A 24,098-nucleotide genomic window follows, 5' to 3' on the forward strand; every position below is an offset into this window, starting at 1 on the left:
CTCCATGAGAATCCTGCTCAGGGAATTCTGCCCAGGGAATGAAGTGCTGAAGGTTGTGGTGCAAAGCTGAGGCAGGACATGCACAGAATGATTTGGGTTGGAAGGGACTTTAAAGATCATCTTGTTCCAGCCCTTTTTTCACGGGCAGGGACAACTTTCCCTGTCCCAGATTGCTCAGAGCTCCATCCAACCTGGCCTTGGATGCGTCCAGGGATGGGGCAGCCACAGCTTCTCTAGGAAATCTATTCCAGGGCCTCCCCACCCTCTCAGGGAAGAATTCCTTCCTAATAAAACACAGTATTTAATCACCAAATCTGATTTTAATCCTAGGAGACACTTGCAGAAGAAGGTCCTGGCTCCACAAGGCAGCAGCTGATGTGAAAACCCAGCTGTGGTGGGGAAGGGACAATTCCATTTGACTTCCAGGAGCTGGAAGAGTCAACCCCCTTATTTTTTTTTTGTTTTATTTTTTGTGATCAGTTAAATCATCAATCCTAAATTCTGCACGTACCAGAGGAAGCAGAATTTTAACTAGATTTTAATTACTTGTTTGCTCTTGGCAGGAGCCACTCAGCACAGAGATAGATGCGTGAATTTGTTTCTGTTCATCCCCAACGCTGCATCCTTAACAGCCTCCTGGGTGGAGAGGGGGCTGGGAGAGGCAGCTTGAATGGTTTTTTTTCCTTTTGGCTGCTATTGTTGGGCTGACAGAAACCAAGGCACTGTCACTCACATCACTCAGAGCGCGTTTCCAAAATGCGGATTGGGAAGAACGAGGCTGGGAAAGGAGCTTGCCTCCTGTGACAGCAGGAATTTGGGAGGAACTGGGGGGAATCTGCCCTCTCCTGAGCTTCAGGGAGAAGGTAAAACAATGGAGGATGCAAATAAAAGAGGATTTATGGGAATTTAAGACAAGTTTGGCTAAGCAAAGGCACAACACCATGCTTGCACTCACGAATCCCTTGGGAATACTCCCAGCTGTTCTGACACAAAAAAATAATTTGCCCCACTCCTGCAAGTGTCCAAGGCCAGGCTGGACAGGGCTTGGAGCAACCTGGGATAGGGAAGGTGTCCCTGGCCATGGCAGGGGTGGCATGGGATGAATTTTGAGGTCCTTTCAACCCAAACTATTCCAGGATCCTGTGGTTCCACAACTGTGCTGAGAGCACCCCCTGAGATTAAGGAGCTTTCCTCGGGCTGCAGGGGCTGCTGCTCTTTAGGGTGAGCAAATGAGGAGGGCTGAGAGCAGAGAGGCAGGGCTGGGAGCTCAGCCTGGCACCTGCCTGCCCCAGGCACCCCAGGAGGGACATTTTCCCCAGGGGTTAGGAAAGCAGAGGGCTGATCTGCCTGTAGAGCATTTCCAGGGGCTCACAGCAAAGAAAGCAATCCAGGATTCCTTCCTGATGCGACTCTCAGGTGGGAGAAGGCAGCAAGAGAGAAAAGCTGAGATCAGGAATGGCCCCAACACCAGCGAGGCGCATCCACAGATATTCCAGCTCAGCCTCCCAGCCAGTCTTACCACTAAATCCAACTGGATGGTGACTCCAAGCCAAGTTTGTGCAATTTGTGGCCACCCAACCAAGCTGCTGCACCCCTTCAGCCAAGCCTGCCCTCAGCACACCTCACTAAAGCCACTTAAAGCCACTCTAAAACCGTCCTGCAGCCCCCACCATGCCAAAAAACCCATCATGTGCCCTGGGAGGAGTGGGGAGAGAAGCCAAAGGGCTGAGGGGATTGAACAGGATGGAATTCACCAATCCTGACACACAGCAGAGAGAAAAGCAGGAAATAAAGGTCGAGCACATTTGCGTTTAAATAAGAAACCAAAATATTTTTATGAGTCGTTCATTATTCTCCTCTAACCAGGCAGGTTTGTGTGCAAATAATGGAGGGACATAAATGGCTCTAAAACCAGGCTCTTACCATGTGAACTCGGTAGAGAATGCTAATTCCCAGAGTCATGAAGGGCTTGGAGAAATCAATCACCTTCTCGCGCTCCGCTGTGATCGTCAGCCCCGCCACGGCCAGATCAGCTTTCTGGGGAGGAGGGATAATGGAGAAAATCAGAATCCTGGGCAGGAACCAAAGCTGGGGCCACACAGGACACCTGCTCCTGCAGGGGGATGTCCCACCTTTCTGGGACATCGCTGTGGAAACAGCAGGAGTTTTGCATCCACAGGTCCCCACATCCCCAGTGCCTGGGTGCCTTTCACACGAGCCCTGCCCAAACTCACCCCAAAGTTCAGCCCAGCCAGTGCTTTGGAGCATTCCCCTCATTTCTTATTCCCTTTCCCCATTTTTCCTTCCCTTTCCCCATTTTTCCTTCCCTTTCCCCATTTTTCCTTCCCTTCCTGGCTCACTTCCCCAAGTGCTCACCGCCCAATTGCCGTTTTTATTCATTTAATGCATTAAAACCTGGAGCCATAAACTAATAAATATTATATTAATCTACAGAAAATACAACCTCCCCTTCCCTGTTGAACACAGCTGTCCCTGCTGGTACAAACAAGTGCCACAGGTGACAGAGCAGCATCCTCACCCCTGAGCCACAGAGTTCACAAACCTGCCAAACTCAGACTTCCAGAACTGCAGATCAGTTTCCAAATAAAAAATAACAATAAAAAAAAAATTGAGAGGACTGGCATTAAAGTTTGCAGATTGACTTGCAAAGCAAATGAGATTAGGGGGAGAAAAAAAATAAAAATAACTTCTTCTCATGTTAATACCCTTGTAATATAGATAAGGGATTTGAATTTTAAATATTATTTTTATTACTTTAGCTCTTTTAATGTCTGTAATTGCCTTCTGTGAAAATGAAACCTCCACTCCCTTATCCATTTGTTTCTCTGCTTTGCAGGAAGATGATTATGCATGTGGAAAAAGAGAAGATGGGTAGGGGAGAAAGAAAAGCTGTTTGCATTTTTTGTCCCTAAATTTGACAAGGTCTGTGCAGATGCTGACAGAGGTCCTGGGAAAAGCTGTGAGAGGGAAGAGCAGCACTGCTGGAAGCAGGAGGGGGAAAAGAAAGGGAAGGTGACCACGAGCCCAGGAAGGGCTCATGGAGAAGGTGACACTTCCCAGGCCATGCTTGGACACGCTCAGCAGACAATTCTGCAATTGTTTACAAGCAGCTCTTAGATATTCCTAAGAGGTTCAGGCTGGAATAAATTATGAGCTGAGGAGAATTTCTGCATAGCCAGACATTTACCCACAGGCTTTTTAAAAGACACCAATAATCCCAACGTGGTGTGCGAGCAGCTGAGCCCTGTGTAAACACCGGCAGATTACTAAAACGGGATCAGCTCATCTCTGGAACTTGGCATGTGAAGAATTTTATCTACGAGGATAAAGCCTCCTAAACCTCTCTTGTCTCTACTTAAAAGGTTTCTAGGTGTCATTGTCCCAGGGAGAGCTCTCCCAGCAAAGCCTCTGGTGAAGATACAGCTTGGTCTGACAATGGAATTCTTCTCCCGGTTCTCCAGACTAAACACAATTCCACCAGCAAAGTCACAGACTAGAACAGAAAGTAAAAATGCCATGGCAAAAGGGTTTCATGCCAAAGCTTTCAGGAAATTTGCAATTTGCAGAGGGGTAAATATAAAGGTGCTGATGAAAGGAGCAGCAGCATCCCCAGGTTTGCCCAGCATTGGGGTCCTGACCATTCTCTGCGGAGAAACAACATCTTGATTGTTCCCTGATCATCTTGGTGCTGCTGAATCATCAGCAGCATCTTAAAATGCTCTTCTCTACACAAAATAGTGCAAATCCATCCCCCTCCCTCTGTCCACAGAGCAGAGACACAGCACAGCCTTCCCCAGGCACTCAGATGTTGTGCCCAGTTCCTTTCTCTCATCTCCAGAGGGTTCTGCCATTCCATCAGAGTTATTTCCCTCTGCTCATTCCCTGCTAACTTTTCAGGGCTTTTCCCACATCAGAGATGCAGAACTTTCTGCAGCAGAGCTCCAGCTCCTCCTCGCTCTCTCTCTCTCCTCTCTGCAGGCTCAGTCATGCAAGTTAAGAGCTGATCTGTGATAGCAGGAAACTTTGATCTGGGAATGGCATGCAAAGAATTCTCTGCCTGAATTTCATCCATTTCATGCTTTCAACTCTGATTCCTGACAAAACTTCTTGTGATTCACTGAGGTCTGTGGAGCCACAGAGGAGCTCTGCAAAGCTGAGTTCTATCCTCCCCCACCTGAGCACAGGTAGGTGTTGGGATTTTATGGGCTAAGGGATGCCCTGGGGGAAGAGAAATGGATTTTGCCTTGTGCCCCTACACTCTGTCCACACCTGGGCTCAGGGGAGAGGGAAAAACAAGAGGGAAAAGATGGGGGAAGAGGGGTTGGTTTTCATCCTGCACAGCACAGTTGCAGCTATAAATGTTGGCATGAAATGGGCTTAGAAAAAGACCCAGAGCTTTTTGGGAGTGAAGACAGCCACTTCTCTTGACAAAACACCGCCCAGACAAGGCCAGAGCCTCTCTAGGTGAGAGGAAACCCAGGTGGGCTGGCGTGCGAGACAAAAGCTGCCAGCACCGCCACCCTACCTGGCATTCCCGTGGGCTCTGCTTGCATCAGGGCTCTGGAAAGGACATTAAACACGGGGGCTGAGCCGGGCTCCCGAGGAGGAACAACAATTAAGCATCCTTCAGGAGCAAATTGCAGGGACTGCCAGTCCAGAGGCGGCATCCGCCCCCTCGCCACGGGCTCTGACAGGGCTCAGCTCGGTGCTGATGGTGATGAATGGGCCCTGACGTCAGCCCCAGCCCGGAGAGGATCCCAGAGAAGCCTCCCACGGCACGGCAAGGCAGAAATCAGCCGGGAGAACAGCCCGGCTCCATCCCCACCGCGCTCCCCTGCCCTCCGCCGGGCTGCGGGCACACAGCGAGGGGACAAGGTGCCAGTGGAGCCAGGCTCGGGGCTGGGGCTGTGTCAAACACCTGGAGAAGCAGCCAGGACAGCTCTGGGACCACAGGGATGGGATCTTTTCCAGGAGTCCCTCGCTTGAGCAGCTTCTTGGATGCCACATCCCCTGGGTGCCTGTGACAGCGGCGTTGTCACCAGCGCTGCCCACGGAGCACTGACAGCATGGCCAGGGCCACCAAAGCCTTTTTCTGCACTGTTCCTGTGCACAAAAAGCCTCCCAGAAAGGTGAAATAGCTGTTCAGGCTTCAGGACCCACCAGAGCAGCATTGGCACTGGGTGGCTGCCCCAGGATGATCTCTGGAGGCTCCTGGCTGTTCCACACAGCCCCGTGATGCTCAGATGCCTATTCCTGCATTCCAAGGGTTGCTCCAAACAGGGGTTTGGGGTGTTTTTAAGGACAAGGGTGAGTTCTGCCATATGAGAAGTGACAGCCTGGAAACCCTGGAGGCTGCAGCTCTCCCTGCAAGCCCCTGTCAGGGTGGGGGGAGCAGGGCTCAGTGCAGGTGTCAGCCTCGAGTCTGCCCTCACCCATCTCTGCTCACCTGGCCCCTCTCTGTGGCTGGGAGGACAGATCCTGTGCCAGGTGCTCCCCCTGCCCGTGCCAAAGCCAGCTGAGGTGAAGCAATGGGGACCCAGAGCACACAGGGCCAGCAGCGAGCCCAGCTCACGGCACCCTCCCCACCTGTGTTTGATTCCCCAGCAGCGCTTTGCAGACCCCTCTGCCCGTCCCCTCGTTTGCTCAGCCACCCACAGCCCCTCCTGGAGCCCCCCTGGTCACAGCTGCCACCACGACAGCCTGCAGACACCCTCCCCCCGCCTCCCTTCACCCACACACAGCTCTGCTCTCCACACACCAACACCCACTGCGAGTGGAGAGCAGGGCTCTGCCACTTCTGGACAGTCTTCTCCCTCCTGTCCCCTTCCTGCCATTCCCCAGCTTTGGAACAGCTGAAGGGAAAGCAGTGCCTGGTCACCAGCAAGGAAAACCCCAAAGCTTTAAGGGGTTTCCTGTTGTTGCTGTTGCTGCTCCTGAGGCCAGACAAGATGGACAATTTCATGTCCCTCACTTTTAAAAGAGCTTTGATCACCACTGATCCTGGCCAGATTCAAGCCAGGCGTGGTGGGACAAGGCTAAAGCTGTCATGGTGCTGTGAGAATACGTCCCTTGGTTTGTGCCATGCCAGAGAATTCATTTCAGCTCAAGGATGTGCTGGGGAGAGAGAGAAGGGGAAGAGCAGCCACCATCAGGGACTCTGAGCCAGTTCTGCACTGCAGGCAAGGAGCAGGATGTAATTCTGCCAGCCCAAATGGCCTTTAAGTCTCTGATGCCAGAAAGGAGGAGATGGGAAGATTTGCTGTCCTCCCTTGTTTGTTTGTCTGTGCCAGAGCCAGGAAGGCTGACAGGGAGAGTGGCTTTAGTGCCCTGCTCACTCCAGGAATGAGCAGGGTGCTCAATCTCCCTGCCCTGCATGCTCAGAGGGACAAATTAGCCCAGGCTTTCCTGCACTTGTGACATCTTTCACTACAGAATGGGCTTGAGGGATTCTTCTTCAGGAACTGGAGTAACAGGACAAGGGGGAGAGGCTTCAAACTGAAAGAGATATTGGGAAGGAATTCCTCCCTGTGAGGGTGGTGAGGAGCTGGGATGGAATTCCCAGAGATGCTGAGGCTGCCCCATCCCTGGCAGTGTCCAAGGCCAGGCTGGATGAGGCTTGGAGCAACTTGGGATAGTGGAAGGTGTAAAGGGGGTTGAAACTAAATCACCATTCTGTGATCCTGAATCTTTCCAAGTGATTTCTCCCAAGCCAAACCTCCATGGGCTGATCCCAAACTGTACAGGATTCCCAAGCCATCCCAATCCCCCTCTTCCTTACCTCCCAACCTGTTTTGTGAGCAGGTCAATAAGAAATGTATGGGTGAATTTGGGTCAACAACAGATTTGTGTTTGTACAGCATCCTGCTCAATCATATCAGGGTGCACAATTAGCTGTAATGGAATTCCCAGCACTTAAGAATAAATCAATAGCTGGTTAATTTAGAAGCAATAAAACAAAACATTTTCTCCCAAATAGCCTGGAGTTGATCTGAGGAGATTTCGTGCCACAGAGGGATTACAGGGCAGGCGCTGCACGGAGCTGGATAATTCTGTGACCTTTTGGTCCTGCACATTGAGTGTGAATCAAACCTTATTTTCTGATGGCTGATCAGTATCAAGGGGGAATTATTTCCCTACAATGATACCGTGCTGGACAGAGCAGAGCTTTCATTTTTGGGAAGGATTTGGGACTTTTGTGAGAGGTTTGTGCCCCAACTGATTCCCCTTTTTTTCCTAAAGGGGCAGAGTGCTCAGGGGATAAATCCACTGGAAGAGGAATATGTGCACCCAACACAAGATCTGCTGGATCCCATGGGACATGGGTGAACAAGGGGCTAGAATCAAGGATAAATCCCCTTTGGGAGTCAGGGATGGAGAGAAGCCCCTTGGGCAGTGAAATGCCCTCAAGAAACAACATCCCAGGCAGCCCTGAATAAACACAACACCAAGCACACACAGTTCTGCCCTGGCTGACCTGAGCCCAGTCCCTGGGATTGATCAAAAACTTGCTGAAACCATTATAAAAACTCACAGGGATACAGGGAGAACAAGAGGCAAAGCTGTTTCTCTTCCCCAATTTGTGATCCAGCCTCACAGGCTCTGACAGCTCTGCCCTGCAGAAGCAGAAGTAAAAAAAAATCCTCCTAAATAAGGCTCGAGCTGCAGAAGAAACAAACAGTTTCTGTGTGAAGATGAAGTTAAAACACTCATCACTGGAGAAAAACAACCCTCCAGAAGGTCCCATTTAATGAAGAGGCACTGCCAAGGTTAGTAGGCCAAAAGTTTGATGGCTGTTCCCTTCCTTTGATCAGATGCTGCTCTCGGCTCCTTCCCTCTTGCCTCCCCAAAGGAATGTTGCAGGAGTGTAATTGTGTGTGTGTACACACACAGAGACACAAAGATGGATAAAAACGATGCCAATAGCCTGGAGCATTTGCAAACAGCCTCACAGAAGCTCTTTTAAAAGAGCAGATGGAGGTGGGATCTCAGCTGGCGTTGGGAACGACTGCTCAGGGAAGGGTGACCCAGGAGACAGGGAGAGCTCAGGGGAGTCTCCAGTCTGTTCAGTGCCCTGTCTGTGACTCTCAGAAAACCCCAAATCCCTCCCTCTTTCAGACAAAGAGTTCTCCCAGCTGACCTCAAACCCTCAGTTGAAATTCCTGAAGTGGGATGAGCATCACCCTTCACCATGGGGGAAGAAACAGAAGGCACCAGTGCGCATTTCTAGAGATCATGGACCCACTAAAGAACACAGAATCATGAAAGAGACCTCCAAAATCCCCGAGCCCAACTTTCAACCAAATTCCACCATGCCTAATAAACCACAGAGTGAAATGATGCTCATTTTCCAGGCAGGAAAGAGCCCAGAGCCTCAAATCCCTGCCTGGAGCCACAGGGGATGGATTTGGACCATTGCTCCTCTGCTCTGCAGAAGGCAAATGACTCAGGGTCTCCTCTCCCAAAGTGGGGGGATTATCACCAGTCCATGTGATGGATTTGTCACCAGCTGGGCTCTCATGGGCACGTCAGTAATGACAAGGCAGAAATCAGTGAGGAAATATTGGTTTAAATAGCATCAGTCCCACTGTAAGCTGTGGCTAAGCCTATTTTCCTGAGGATCTCAGAGCATTTTGTGAGCTGTATTTAAGCTTCAGGAAGCCTGGGAAGGACCACAAAGGAAAACAAAGAGCAGGAAGGAGGGTCCAGGCTGGCTGAGCCCAGGTGTACACAGAATTATTGTCAAACCCAGCAAAATAATTCAGTTTTCAGTTGTGCTGCTGGGCAGCAGCTCCACAGAGCAGAGCAGTGAAAAGATCTCGAGCTGTGCACTTCAAGGAAATAGGAAATGTTCTTCTCCAAAAGCAACACTGAGTTAAGCAGTTGAGCTGAATCTGCCAAAGCTTTTCTAGGCAGAAATGGGGTTCTTACTTGCTTCCATCCCAGTGCAGTTTTGTAAATCTTTTCAGCTTCTACCAAGCTCTGCCTTTTCCTCTTGCAAGTTTTCGTTAATCCTTCCACTAGGAACCAGAGTAATCTATTCTGTAATGAGTTTTTACATGGGATCCCAGAGTCCAAACTCCCTTTCCAACAAAGTGAGCACCCCTGAGAGCATCCCACAGCCCTGTTCTTGCTCTGACTTCTACCCACACTGTCACGCCACCCCAAGAAACACATTTTCCATCAGGAGAACTCATTAAGTGGAAATCCTCCGCTCCAAGCCTCTCAAACGGACTAAAACCCCATCCATCCTCATCACCACGAAGCAGCAGGGCTTTGCAGGGCCAAAGCCCAGCAGAGCAGAGTTAAAAAGAGCAGCTAATCCACTTACCCGAGCTATCAGCTCCCCGACCATCCCTGTCCAGGTGCCGTTGGCCTCGGGGACTCCGTAGACGCCGTCCCCAACCAGGTGGATTTTGTAGTTGAAGCGCAGGATCTCTGCCAGCTCCTTCAGCATGTCCACACAGAATCCCTCGTAGCGGTCGTTGCCTTCCAGCTCCTGGTGGTTCCACTTCAGCATTAAGTAAGGGTTTTCCTGCAGTGAAACTGGGCAGCTGTCATTCCCATCTTAGCCGAGGTGTCCCGCCAGCACGGAGCTGGGCGCTGCCACAGGCTGGCAGGTTTGGGAGAAACCTTAAAAAAACATCTGGTTCCAGCTGCAAAAAGCACATCCCAGCCCAGTGGATCCCTCTCAAGCTGGGTGAAATTGATGAGGAAAGCTTGGGAGCTCCGGGGTGCTGAGCTCTCAGAGCTGGCTCCACACTGGTGTTCCCTGGCCTCTGCTGTGCAGATTTATTTAAGGGATGGTGATCTGGGGGCTGTTTCCAACTGGGAAGTGCGAGAGCAGCCCAGTGACTCCTGTGAGTCATGGCAGCACATCCAGACTTCAACCTCTCCCAGCACAGAGCCACTTCTCCAGTCTGTCCCCTTTTCAACAAACTTTGTGAGATGTGAGGAGTTTGGGTGTCTTTAAAGAGGGAGCAAAAAATATCACTGGACAGGCAGCAGCTGGAAGGGAACCTGCTGAACACAGGCAGTGGTGCCTGTACATGCCAAGTTTTCATCAAAATCGTGCCCATCTTGGTCAATTTTTATAATTTTATGGGTAGAAGGGGCAGCTGTCCCTTCCAACTCAGCAGCTGTACACCAAATGAGAGCCCCATTCCGAGCTGGATGTGAACTGGCAGCGTGCCCCATCCCAGCACTCTCTGAACCCACCAAATACCATTTCCATATGCACCATGGCCCTGAGCTCAATTACACTGCCAGCAACCGTCCCCCACACTGTAATTCCAGATTTGCTCGTCCCCTGTGAGATCAGCAGGGCTGAGGGGCAGGAGCAGGGAGGAATATCCCAGCTGAGCCCACCCCTGGGGGCTGGGCACTGCAGGTGGCCCCCCTCCCTTACCAGGATGGTGGTGACAATGAGCGTGGTGTTGAACAGGCTGTCGGATATGTTGGAGGAGAAGATCCTGTTGTCCATGCTGAGCCCTTCTGAGACGTGCCAGTGGCCAATCTGCAGAGATAAACAGCACGAGAAGGGTTTATAGGGCGAGTCACTGCCCATATGGCTCTGGTGAGTGACACCACTGGGGCTGGCCTGTTTAGGGATGCTCCATTACCTTCACAACACACCCCAGAACGGGTCAGCAGAGAGATCAACCCTCTGTGCACACTCCCACCTGCTCTGCAGTGCCACCAACCTGGCCCCGTGCTGCCTTCCCAGCGTCGTCCCTGAGAGCTGGGCAGCTCCCTGGGAGCCACACAGCCCTGTCTGCTGTCCCCAGATGCCACCAAATGCCACCATCTTAGCCAGAAACCCCCTATCTGTGGCCTGCCTGCCCTCCACCTTGGTGGCAAAGGCACCTTCTCAGTGGTGCTGCTCCATGACTCCTCTTCCAGCTCTTCACCACCACAATTAAGCACTTCCAAATCATTTGATTCAGGCTCATCACACCCAACAGCTCCGCCAACAGCCCAATTTACCCATCCAAGCGTCAGTGTGGCTGCAGCAAACCCAAATTCCCAGTGAGGATGGTGGGAACCTGTCCCCCAGCACTCGGGAGGACATCGTGATTCAGCTGTGACACAGCTGCCTTCAGCCAGGGGGGAGGAATATTCCACAAAACCTAATTTTAACTTCAAGAGCCTAATCTCCTTCCCTCAGAGCTCTGGGCAGGGAGATCAGCACCTCCAACAGCTCGTTCAGAGCGTGCAAATTAAACTCTTGCTCTCTTTTTTTCCTTAAAAGAGCCTCTGCTTTTCCTTGTGGATACAGAGGGGGCTAAGGGAGGCCAGCTCCATCTGAAACCCTTCTCCTCCTTTTTCTCCTCTGTCCCATCAGGTTCCAGCACTCTGCTGGTGTCCTCCGACACCTCTCTAGTGGGCTGCTGTGGCCCTGAGGGGCAGTGGGTGACCCCAAAGGTGCAGGAGGGTCTTCAGAGCCCTTCCAGAGCAAATCCATGCCCAGCTCCCTCCTGTGACACTGGCACTGAGGCAGGCAATTCCCACACTGTCAGGGTGGGAGGAACCAATTGATTTTCCTGTCTGGCACAGGTTAATCTTGTTATGTCCAGGGAGCAGGAGGGAAGTGCTGTGGAGCCCTGGGATTGACTCTGTGCCTGCTCTGGGCACTGCTTGGCCTCAGGGGTGACCAAAGGACTTGGGGTGACTTGGATCTGAGCCCAGCACAGACACCCTCGCACACTGAACCCCTCTGGGTGCTGAGGAAAGGGCCAAGTCCTTTCCTCTGCTGCAAATCCAGCCCAAGGGACCGACAGTGGGAATCTGTGAGGGTCCCAGATCCTCATCCCCAGGCACAAGGAGCAGTGGGAAGGGCAAGCAGGAGAGCTTTGCACTGAGAATCATCCAAGCCCAGCTCCTGGCCCTGCACAGACACCCCAACAACCCCATCCTGTGCCCGAGAGCATCGTCCAAACCCTCCTGGAGCTCTGGCAGCACTGGGGATGTGAGCATTCCTAGTGCAGGGCTCACCTCAGGAACAACAGCCACAAACTGGGAGATTTCTCACGTATTTCACAGGCAGGGAGCCCTTGGAGCACAGCTTTCAGTGGCCTGCACAGGTCTGAATCCCTCCTGAATTCCCCCCTCTGCTCTGATTGCTAAACAGCAGCCCCTCTACAGCAATCCTCTCAGAGTGAGCCATCACTCACAAATATTGCCTAACTTTTCTTCCCTCCCAGATTTCTCAACCAGAGATTAGTGACAGATTAACTTTAATTTTAACAGCCCTCGCTGTTCTCCAATTTGTCCCTCCCCTGCTGGCATGTGCTGAGACTAATTGCCTCTCCTCCTGACGGTGCTGTGGGTTTGACCTTGCTTTTAAAAGCACCAAGGCCACACAATCCCACGTGCTGGGGCATTTCTCCCATCCTGGCTGGCCCCAGCTCACTCCTGTGCCCCTCACGGGCTGGCAGAGCTCCTCATGCTGCTGTTTCTGCAGTGCCAGAGGCTGTCCTGGCCCCTCACACCCCTCTCCTGCAAGATGGATGTCAAGGTGATTTTAATCATCTCCATCTACATATAAAGAGCCTCTGGAAAACAGAAAACATATCCATCTGCAAAGTTTTTTTAGAAAACAATCAAATTCTCCACACAGGCGTGGATGAGACCATCCTGTTGTTAAGGCTCTAGACAAGGACTTCAGGGTTTTTCTGACTCAGGGTTTTTAAGCAGTGGATGTGATTGGTCTGTATAAATACCCCAGGTGGAGGAGGTCTGGAGCAAAGAGGTTTTTGGCGCTGGAGCGATGGCGTTGGCACAAAAATAAATACACACAAACCATCCAGAAATAAACAGGCTGACAAACCAGGAGAGAGGTTCCTAATGATCACAGGAGCTGATACCTGTCCTAGAAGAGCAAGGAGGCCAGCACAACCAGCTGGGTGCAAGCTGGAGCTCAACACCTTTGTGAGAGGGATTATGTGACCTGGTGACAGCCCAGGGTGGAGAAAGTGCCCTCCATGTCCTCAGGGATGTGTGACCCCCTCGGCATCATCCCTGCACATCCCTGAGATCCAGCCCTGCCTGAAACGCCTGCAGGCATCTCGAGGCACACCTGCAAACACAAACTGTGAACCTCAGAGTACAAACCAGCCCAAAAAGCCTGGAAGGAGCAGGGAAGTGTTATTGTTCATGCCACTGCTCCATCCCCACAGGCAGATGAGGTGCCTCAATTTAGCTGCTCTGAAAATGGCGTTATTTGGGTTGGTGGCACAGAAAGAAAATAATTTTCTACATCTCTGTGGAAAATTCCCATGTGGAACATTCCTGGCTCACTCCTTCCACCCTGGGCACAGAGGTTTTGAGGCTCCTCATGGTGTGGGGTGATGAAATACCTCTCAAAGTAATGATTTTAATGAAATCTTCCACTTATTTTTCTATAGGCACAGAGATGACAGGGCAAGACTCCTCAGAACTCCAGAGGCACCACAGGTATTCACCATCCCCATTCCCAGCTTCAAACTGAGGTAAAGCCAGCCCCGAATTCAGATCTTGGAACAATCAGCCAGCAAGAGGCACCTTCTGGGCTCTGATTACAAGTGCTGTCCTACAGCTTGCAGCCATCATCTCCTCCTCCCTGTGTCCCCAGGAAAAGGAAGGAATGCACAATGCAATCAAGGTGCCCCAAGGAGAGGGAATCTGGGAGTGATTGGGGAGAGAAAAAAGGGAATCAAACAAACAAATGAAGGAAATCCCTCTGAGGATGCTGCCTGGGGCAAAAGTTCCTCCACTGAAATTAGCACTGAAAGCATCAACTATTCAACCAAAGAACCATGAGACACACAGCCCTCACCCCTGAGGATGCCAGCATCCCCCAGATGTCCCCTCCTCCCCAAATGTCCCCTCTGGACCACACCATGGACACTTGGCACAGCCAGGCAGGGCTGTAGTGACACACACTGAGTTTGTCAGGCCCTGGGGGCAGAAGACATCGAGCTCTTGGCAGACCCTGTCCCTGGGCTGTTCCTGGGGCAGCAGATAAAGAGGAGCCGGTCCCACCGAGGCTGATTGGCTGCTGCTAAATTAAAAAGGTTTGATGTGGTGGGGAATGTGGAAGGTCCCAGAGCTATTGGAGGGGAATTCATCTGTATCTCATCAACATCCCAATTAACAGCCCCAGCACTTGCTCTGTCTCGGGACAGCAGCAGGGCCCGTGGTTAAGTGGAGACTGATGGGCCTCACTCAGGATGGGGAGAGCTGGGGTCAGGGTCTGCAGCTTCCCCTCCCTAAATCACAGCCCCTCCTCATTCCCTTCCCCTGTGAAGTTCCCAAACCTCAGCTGGTGATTCACAGCAAATCACTCTGCTGGAACGCTGCAGTGTTTTTTACAGAGGCAAAGAAAAGGGGGGAATGACAAAAAAAAAAATTAAAAAGATGACATTTACCAAACCCAGCCCTTGTCAGATCTATAGATCACCAGAACATTAATGAGCCTGTGCTTTATGGAGCATCCTGTGAGCAGAGAGAGCAGCTCTCACATGGCTGTGGAAAAAATTCCTCTGGTTAAGCTAAATCAGGAAAAGACGTGTTTGGTGCGTTACATAAATGTATTAAAAATTGGATGTCAAAAAGCCCTGCTTCCCCTTGCCCAAAAGCAGCAGCAAGTTAGAGAGTCTAAGTGTCTCTAATTTGCTTGCTGGCTGGATCAGCCTCAAAATTCAGTGAACTCTCCATCAAAGCTGATGAGCTGGAAGTCCCTGTGGCTTCACTGGGTGGAAGGAGAGAGAGGAGGAGAGGGGAAGAGAGAAAGAGAGGAATGGGCAGAGTTAAAATGAGCTTGGTTAAAACTAAGCAGGGAATGGAAGTGTTTCAAACAAATCAGTTAATACAACCCTTGGGAGCAAGATTGTCTCCAGGATGTGAACGTCTGTTCTTTACCCTGTTCCTTTAATTAAAATATTTCTAATGATTTATTTAGTCCTTTTCATTAAAAGAAGCCAGGCTGGCAACAAGAAAAGAACCATTTATGGCACAGCAGAGCTGCCTTTGGCTTCCCCTTGCAGGAATGTGGAGGGGAGGCAGGTTGGGCAGGAGCCTGATGGGTCTCAGCTCTCTGGGGATAAAGTTAAACACATCTCAACAAACTCCTTTAGGCTGGGAGGGGCCCTGACACCCCTCTGGGCACTGCTGTGGATCAGGAAAGCTCCCTGAGAAAAGGAGAGAAGGCAGAAAAGCTGTCACAGGAGCAGTTTCCTGGAAATCAACCCTTTCCTGGTGGGTTTGTGACAGCTTGCAGCCATCCCTGAGGGACTGCCCTGTCCTTCCAGCACTTTCTCCCTGTGGCTGGAAGTGTTTCACCCCCCCTGCAGCCTGGTGGAGTTTGGAAAGCTTCATCCCAGCGCAGCTTTCCTGGGCATCCCACAGACACAACACTCCTCGTTTACCAAGCTGTTACAACAGGTCAGCAAAGGTTTCCTCCTGTCACACCAGCTTTGTGGGGAAGAGATGAGACTTTAGACTCAGGGCAGATCAGGCTGCAGTCACAGCTCCCCGTGGAGCTCTGGGAGCAGCTCTGTTCCAAAAGGAGCCGTGAGTTTAACGTGAAGTCCCTGCCACATTCACACACATCAAAACCAGCGCTGCCACAGGGAGCTTTGCAGCATTCCCTCCTTGAATCCAGCTGAATTTGCCCTCTTATTAATGCAGGTGGGCTTGGATCTGTCACTTCTGTTCAGAGGGTGATGGGTTTGGGAGAGGATTAAAAGGGCATTGATGCTGTGAGAGATCTCTGTGGGGAAAATGCCATCCCGATCCCCCCTGCTCGCTCAGAGAAAGGCAGCATCAAAGCCAAGCTGTCACTTGACAGGTAAGAACTGGCAGGTAACATCCTTGCCAAGGCTGAAATTCACTGCTGCCAGGCCAGGAGAGGGTTCCTGGTGCCAAAATGCTCTGCTGGTGAGGGTAGGATACAATAGCTTTTGTTCTCTGCCAGCATCTACAAGTGGCAAGCTCTGCGAAAAGGGCAGCAGTGGAGCTGTCAGCAGGGAAACAAGACAGATGAAACCCCTCTTTTATTCCTGGGACTTCTATTTTCTTTCTCCTGAATATAAGGTTTGGATTTACCAGCAAATTCCTTGGATTTGTGTCGTGTAATCTCGCCAGTCTGATATCCTCAACTTCAGCTCGAACCAGAAAATATGGCTCGGGCAGAAAGTGTGAGATGAGGAAATACCACTCAAATTAATGATTTTAATGAAATCTGCTCGGTATTCTGTGGGCAGAAGAAAGCTGTGAGGAACCTACGAGCACCGAGACAAAAAGTAAATGAGTGTGAGCTGAGCAAACCTGTTAGAGAGGAGCCATAAACAGAGAGCAAAATGAGCCTGAACTTCTCCTCACAGGGGAGAGGTGATGGGGAGCCCCTCACATGGGGTTGCTCCATTTGCTTTCCTTCCCAGAAACAGCTTGAAAAGGTTCACAGTACCCATTTTCTTTCCCATTTCATAGAAAATTCTCCCATTTTCCCCCCATCCAAATAATTTTAAGCAAATGCAGCCACAAGCTGAAGAACTAAGGGGTCGTGAGCGTGAGCTTGCACCTGGCACAGCCTCCCTGCCCGGAATCAGCAGTGGTGACAGGCCAGAGATGGGCTCTGCCATCACCCCTCCAGGGCCTGAGAGATCAAAACAAATCCAAATTATCCTGCTGAAGCCAAACACGCTGAGTTTGCCAGCCGGGGCTCAGCCGGCGCTAAGGGGACACCCCGAGCACCTCACGGTGCAAACGAGGGGGGTCCACAGCCCCTTTTGGTCCCCAGAGCAGCCCCCTGAGCCAGGGACACCCAGGACACGCTCCCAGCCCTCCCCTGGCTGCTCTCACCTGCCTGAAGCCGGCACGAGTGTGCTGCAGGATTTTCAGGGCGTAGTTGGAGCGTTGGCCTTTGCTGTTGAATTCGATGTGGCCGGTGAGACCTTCCAATTCTACCTGTCCAGGAGAGACTCAGTTACAGCGCCCAGCGAGGCTGCCCCACCCCAGAACCCCCCCAGAGACAGGAGGGACAGCCCCACACACCCCACACTGCCAGCAGGAACAGCAATGCAACCCTCTTATCTCCATCCTCATTATTTCTGGAGTCTGGACAGAGGAGAAAGGACTTGCAGAGGAGCAGGGAATCAGCAGCACAAAGTGCAGGACTCCCCAGATTTCCTTGCTTTGGGAAAAGCAGCTCCACATCCCCTCACTGCCTCCCTCCATCCTGAGACCACTGGGTCTCCGAGCAGCAGAGCTATGGGGAGCTGCAGGATTTTGTTGTCCCTGGCTAAAGGTGAGATTTAAAACAATGGGCCAAAGTGCAATGCTCTGGTTTAGCTGAGCTTTCCTTTGGTGGGGGGGGGGGAAAAGCCCTTATAAACAAAAAAACCTCACAAAATTTCCTTGTCTCATTTACACCCAAACAGACTCAGAAACCTGCTCCTGCTGCATGGTCACCTCAGCTCTGAGGAGCCACAGACTCCAACAGTTTCACAAGGATGGAATTTCAGAGTGTTCTCGTGCCAAATTTAGGTTTGTTTGCTTCCAGAAATGACAATTTTGGGTTCAAAGGAGCCCAAACCCATAGGGGAGCTCGCATCTTGCCCCTGAGCTCTGAGCAATTGTACTGTGTGATCTCATATCAGTTCAAGTCAGAGCTCAAATAGCTTAGAAATGTTCATACTTTAAAAAAAATAATAAAAAAAAAAAAAAGTAAATTGAATTCCAGCTTTTCTGCAGCAAAGCCTGAAAAGGGGAGAGTTTCATGTCGTTCCAAGGCCGGTGACAACCCAAACCCTCAGATCTCTCTTTTCACTGCCTTCAGAGAGCTGGGGCAAAGCCAGCCCTGCTGCTGGCAGCGAGGAGCAGCCCCCAGCCCCCTCTCACCATTCTCAGGTAGTTCATGAGGCTGGTGCCGTGCTGCCAGATCTGTGCTGAGCCGCAGGACAGGGGCTTGACGCCGATCTCCTGGCTGCGGTTCAGCTCCTGCACCGCCGTCACCACGGCGTACACGGCGTCAAACAGCAGAGCCGAGGACAGCTGAGGGGGAAAGGCAGGGAAAAGTCAGCTTGGAACACAGAAATTCACCTTCCTGCTGCAGCTGGGAGCTGGAGAGTGTCCCATGCACAGCCTGGGGTCAGCTGGGATGCCCTTTGTGCGGGCTTGTTTCATCCATCACTGTCATCTCTCTCGCTCCGCTTGTCCTTGTTCCTTCCCGGTCCTTTCTATCTCAGTTTCTGCAGTTTTCCTTTCCTAATCAAGGGATGTTTTTCAGTGTTTTGGTGGCTCTGATTAATCTGCTGGCCAGGGGGAATGCTCCTGAGAGAAGCAGGAATTTCCAGGGGAAATTGCTCCTGAGATTCGATGCCTGCTCCCACAGAAGGAAACTCGACTGTGCTGCTTCAGCCACCATGGGCGGCCTTCTCCCACCACTTCTTTGACAGGCAGACCCACGGGAAATGAGGTTTGGCTTGTCCAGCAGCCAAATCCTGCCTTTCAGCCCCCACAGAGATCATCCATCCCTCGCTACAAGCTCCAGTTCCCTGCTGGAACAGCACAGCTGAAGGAATGTCCAGAGTGACAGCGCTCATCCCCTCTCCTGCTCACCTTGGCTTCTGTTGCCTTTGCCCAGTTTCTTTGTCCACCACAAACCTCATTTCTCACCCGAGCACAGCAGTTTCCATGGCTTTGGGCTCGTTGACAATCAGCTATTTTCTCCCTTGTGCTCACTGTTGCGACTGAGATTTCACTTTTAATTACTGTCACCCCCTGACTCTGCTGGAATTAAGCCGTTGTAGCTCATTACTATCAGGGCTGTATTTTCCTCATGGATACTTCCAAGAGCATCCTCTTCCCATCCCAGCTCCTGGTTCAGTCTCCAGCCTGGGGCTGCTTTCCCCACCTTACCCTTATTTATTGGGAAAAGCCTTTAAATTCACTAAGACCATCCAAACTCGCTTTCTTTGCCAAAGAGAGGAACTAGAAGCCCATCTCAAAAGAAATGGCATTCCCTCCTCCAACATACAAAACATCCAGGGACTGATCCACCTCCAGTATTGAATATACCCAGCAAATGCTCCTGCACAGAAGGGGCCAGGACAGAAATATCTTGCTGGACTGTTCCTCACCTCGGTACCTTAATATCTGCTGTGATTTCCAGCCCTGCAGTGGCTTCTGCATCCTCTCCTCCTCCCAGAGCCTGGACAGGTTCACTCACTGCTGCTGACCCTGCAGGGACAATCTCACCCAGCTCAATGACCCCAGCAAACCTTGGGCTTCCACTCTGTTGCTAATTTGGACTTAACCCTGCTTGATCTTACTCAGACCAGTGGTGTGACCTCACTGACCACGTTGGTGTGGGATCAGACACTTCAAAAGCAGCGCAAAACCCTCAAAACCTACATGTCATCCTAAATTAAAAGGCAGGATTGCAGCTCGATGCCATAAGAGCCCCAAACACCAGCTCTGACAGCACCAGTGACCTTTCACTCCTCCAACCTGCTGAGGCTGACCTAAACCTTCCCCTCCTGGAAAGCTTTTTCCAGAGATTCTTAAAGAAGCTGATCAATCCTTTCTTTTATCCCTTCAATACAAATTCTTTCCCTGACAGGGCTTCTCCAGCCTGTCCTCTCCTCTGCCCCTGTTCCATGAAGATCTTCCCATGCACTTAATTTTAATTATGAACTTAATCCCGTTCTGGTTCCAGGGTGTCACACCCAATTAGCAATTCCTTTCCTGAATCAGGAACCATATTAACATCAGATGGACAAATGAAACTGTTATGAGACCAAACACAACCCTGGCAACCCCAAAGTTTCCCCCATTTCCTACCAAATCAGAATATTGGCCCAGCATTTTTAATTTTTCTCCTGCTGGGTTTCCATTTCCATTTTCCCTGAGCAGTTAATCCCTTATTAGCTGGTGAGCAAGAGGCTTGTAGATCTCTTGACATTATTGACTGGAATTTTTTACTCCTGAACTCTGGAAAGTTCATTAGGGTTTCTGCCAGCACCCTTTATGATTTTGAGCAATTTAAGTACTGGGGAGAGTGTGGAGATACACAGGATCAAGTCCTCATGGCAGGGAATGGGAATGGGAATAGGAATAAGAACAGGAATTCCTTCCTTCCCTGCAGCCTGACTTTGCATGGAACAGACGCAAACCACAAAGTTTTGAGGTCATAACCTTCAGCAAAGGAGTGAAAAGAGACCTTTGGAATGTCCTCCAGGAAGATCCAGCCAGAGGGACGTGTCCCTTCCCTCCTGGACATTCCTCAGCTTTCCCCATGTCACCTATAAAAACCTCTCACTCCTTTTATATGCTCATTTTAAACCACAGCTTTGTCCCTCTGTCACAAAAAAGCCAATTTGTCTGCTAACAAATTGATTCTCTCCCTCGGCTGCACCATCTGATTTGTGCAGAGCCCTGTTGGTTTTGTGGCCCTCTGCAATATCAGAGCTCCATGGAAAATCCATGGGGCTTGGAGGATTTCCCTCAATCCCCAAAGCCAAATTCTTGACAATTTTTGACATTGAAACTTGAACAGGTTTGGCTACTCTGGGTTTTGGCATGTGAGGTTTTTCTTCCTTCCCTAAAACATCATCAGCTGTATCTTTGCCCCCAAACCCAACATGGGGAATTAAAACCATTAAAACCCTGTGAAATAGACTTTGCAATCTGGATTTTATTCAATGACATAAACACTTAATTACAAACATCTGTTTTAGCCTAAATTCTAATTACCAAATCTAGCCATCTGTAATTTGAATGATTTTCTCTGATTTCCTTTCTTTGCAATGTGATTAATGAGAATGGCATTAGAGCAGGCAGCTCCCTCCTCCTTTGTCAGATGCTTCCTCAGCTCCAGCAAGAATGCCCTGGGATTTTTGCAGCTCACAGAAAACCTCCCTCCTGTCACTTCCAGCTGTTGAGCTCCCTTTTCTCTCTTTAGGATGAGTTATCCTGTGGGATAACTCCTTCCCAGGGCTACAAGGGGAACTTGTAACACAGAGAGATGCTCCCTGCCAGATTTCCAGCAGCAGAGGCAGGAAGGTCCTGGATTCACCTCACAGACCAAGGAAACTCTGCTTGGGAATATTTCACCTCTGCTCTGTAACTTCCCTACCCTCAAATCCTTTTTCCCATCACCTGGGACATGGCATCTTGAAGAATTCCCGTCCTTCCAGGCATCATCTCACATCCTCCCACCTACAGCTTTTGCTGGATGCTCAAGACAACATGGGGTAAGAACCTGAAATGAGAATTTTCATTTCCCTGTCACACCTGCTGCTGGTTCCTGCTGCCTCCTGTTTGCACTAGGAGGAGGAGATTTGTTTTTAATGCCTCTCAACAGCCCCTGCAATCCAAAAAGGAATCTTCCTGGTGGAAATCCCATGGAGACTGAGCAGGGCAAGCTGATTGCAGCTGCCTCTGGGTGCGAGGGAGAGCAGGATGGTCCCAGACACACGAGCTCAAGTCAAGCCAAAGGATGTGGACACAAAGGGCAAAAATCCCCTTATTTTGCCTCTTAATGATCCCTTTGTGGTGGATTGAGGTTTTCAGCAGCTCAGCTCGTCAAGGGGGCTCTAAGTTCATTAAAATCCATGCAAAGGGTTCAGCTGATATTTTCCTCTCTCTCCCCTCCCGCAGCTGCAGCTCTGATGTGGCAAATCTGCTCTGCAAACTCTCCAAGCTGTGGAGAATCCCTGGGGAATTCTCCAGTGCTGATGTGCACACTCCTCAGGGAGTGATGCGCACAGAGCACAGCTCAGCCCCTCAGCATCTGCCTGACCCAGCTCCTCCTGTGCCATCTGCAGCCACAATCCCCCCTCCACGAGCCATTCTCCTGGAGTTTAAACACACAGGGATAAACTTCACAAGGGAAGAAATGAATCAGAGCTGCATCATCCCCTGCACCCACAGAGAAATACAATCCAAATCAAGATTAGGCTTGAATTTAAAGCTGTGCTCCCAGTCCAGCCTAGAGAAGCTCTGCACCACAAGGTCCTTTGGGCAGCTCTGACTTTCGGGGTCACTTTGGTATTTTCCACAACAGAAGGAATGCCCTGTAAATCACAGATTGACAGCTCAAGTCCTCTCCTATCTACTTAATAAAAATGCTCTGCTCTGGCTTTTCCTTCCCATTCCTGGACCAGCATCTCCCCACAAAATCCAGTTTGAGGTACAACAGCAGCCTGGGGATGTCCCTGAGCCTTTCAGCACAAGATTAAATAGGATTAAATAATTAAATTATTTAATAATTTAAATAACTTCTAAAAAAATCATTTGAGACCGAATTTTCTACCCCTCTGCTGCTCAGGACCTTCCTGAAGATCTCGCCACGAGGTTTTTCCATGGTCTATCACAGCTCCCAGCTCTGGGAGGTTCTGGGGGATGGGAATGGACTTTACTTACTGCTGGCCCAGTAAAAGGAGCGTGGTCACAATTCTCCTGCCAGGACTGGTTGAGGCTCTGGACAAACTCTTGGAAGAAGGCATGAGACTGGTTGAAAATGGAGAATCCCAGGATGTTGACTCGGTCGTCCAGGAGGCTGTCCAGGCGCTGGAGGGAAAACTCCTACAGCAGCCCAAAACACAAAATGGGATTAGAGGGGAAAAGAGGCACTGGAAGCTTCAAACCCCCCCAGTGCCCTTGAAGGGAATGGGAGCTGTGAGATCCGGTGAGATCTTGGAAGGGAGAGCCTGGCTTTTAACCAGGCTTTGACTCAGGGTGCTGCTCACCTCAGGTTTTAATGAAGATATCATCCAAGCCCTGTGCTTTATTGGCCAAATTCCACAAAAAACAAACCCAAAACCCTCCAAAGAGGGTGCCACTCACCTGCTGAGCGGAGCTGCTCTATCACCACATCCAACTTGGTGACACCATGTTTCAGCTGTTAAATTAAATCAGTTCTTTCCCACAAGAGGAGGAACTGAATTCTACCCTAAAAAACCCCAATCCTGCACTGCTCCTTTCTGCTGCCAGGAACCAGGAGGAGATGCCACCCTAATGCCCTGGGGAGGGTTGGACTGTGCCTTGACTGTGGGTTTTGGAGTTTGGAGCCTCCTCTTGCATTTCTGGATGTGGTAAGGAGTATAAAAACAACTACATTAAAAAATAAAATTAAAGCAAAACCACAGTGCTCGGTTTTGCTCCTGACATCCACCGAAGCAGCCATGCAACAAAGCCTGGGGAAGAGTCCAGCCCTCCTTGTCCTATTAGCAGAGAATAATGGCACTTTCCTCACTAATTTCTCTTCTGCCAATTGCTGAAGTGGAGCGAGAAGGTGGGAGCCACAGTTTCAGCACCTGCTGGACGCCCACCACGGACACAGCTGTCCCTGGGCTCCCTGGGGGATGAGATTCCAGCAAGTCCAGCCATTTTTTATTTTTGCTGGGCATGCAGGAGCAATTCTCCTGTAAATCTCCCCAACCTGGGACTTACAAGACTCTTCCAAGACCCAGAGGAATGCAGTCAAACCCAGGATGAAGCACGTTTTGGACATGCCGCCGCGTTCACGTCGGGTAACGTGAAATTGCCTGTGAACTATTGATTCATTTGAATGATATTGTCCCCCTGCCTTGCTGACAGGTGATCCATTCACCCACGGCATCCTGTCAGGAGCTGGGCCTGAGGAGATGCTGGCTGCAGGCAGAGCAGCAGGAGGGATGCTCAACCCCTGTAAAATCCTCTCTCCCTGCAGCCAGAGCCCCGAGGCAAATCGTGCAGGGCACCAGGCAAACAGCTGCCCCACCGCCCTCTTGGCTTTGGGATACCCAGGAGGAAAATGAGATGTTTTGTACTCCAACAGCCATGAAATTCAAGGTTTCATCTTGTGCCAGCCTGCCCCAGCCTTGGGGCAGCTGAAATTAGTGCCTTGATTTATTTATTGTGCCTTTTCTCCCCTGGAAACATTTCCAAGCTTTTGAACTTGAAGGTTTTGTTATGCTCTGATCTTTAAATAAGCAATTATTGGGTGAGGGAATGAGGTGGTCTCACTTCACGTGGGGAAACTGAGGCAGGGGTGAGATTCACCCCAGCCAGGCACAGCCACAGAGCTGAACCCCCAGGTCCTGCTGCCCTGACTG

General features: G+C 50.6%; 1 protein-coding gene across 3 annotated transcripts in view; it reads right to left on the bottom strand.

Moving 5' to 3' along the window:
* The window catches only part of GRIK4 (glutamate ionotropic receptor kainate type subunit 4), a 171,013-nt gene that overhangs the window by 15,245 nt on the left and 131,670 nt on the right, over window positions 1-24,098 (bottom strand). For all 3 annotated transcript variants that reach the window (XM_014257316.2, XM_088066730.1, XM_088066731.1), the window contains 6 exons: window positions 22,426-22,587; window positions 17,899-18,051; window positions 16,861-16,965; window positions 10,427-10,534; window positions 9,350-9,553; window positions 1,924-2,037 (listed from right to left, as the gene is read on the bottom strand). In XM_014257316.2, the coding sequence (XP_014112791.1) occupies window positions 1,924-2,037; window positions 9,350-9,553; window positions 10,427-10,534; window positions 16,861-16,965; window positions 17,899-18,051; window positions 22,426-22,587 (846 nt within the window). The remainder of the gene's footprint in view (window positions 1-1,923; window positions 2,038-9,349; window positions 9,554-10,426; window positions 10,535-16,860; window positions 16,966-17,898; window positions 18,052-22,425; window positions 22,588-24,098) is intronic.

The sequence above is a fragment of the Pseudopodoces humilis genome, chromosome 25, assembly GCF_049639895.1.
Source record: "Pseudopodoces humilis isolate 2021_Gansu_Grassland_sample_001 chromosome 25, ASM4963989v1, whole genome shotgun sequence".
NCBI lineage: Eukaryota > Metazoa > Chordata > Aves > Passeriformes > Paridae > Pseudopodoces > Pseudopodoces humilis.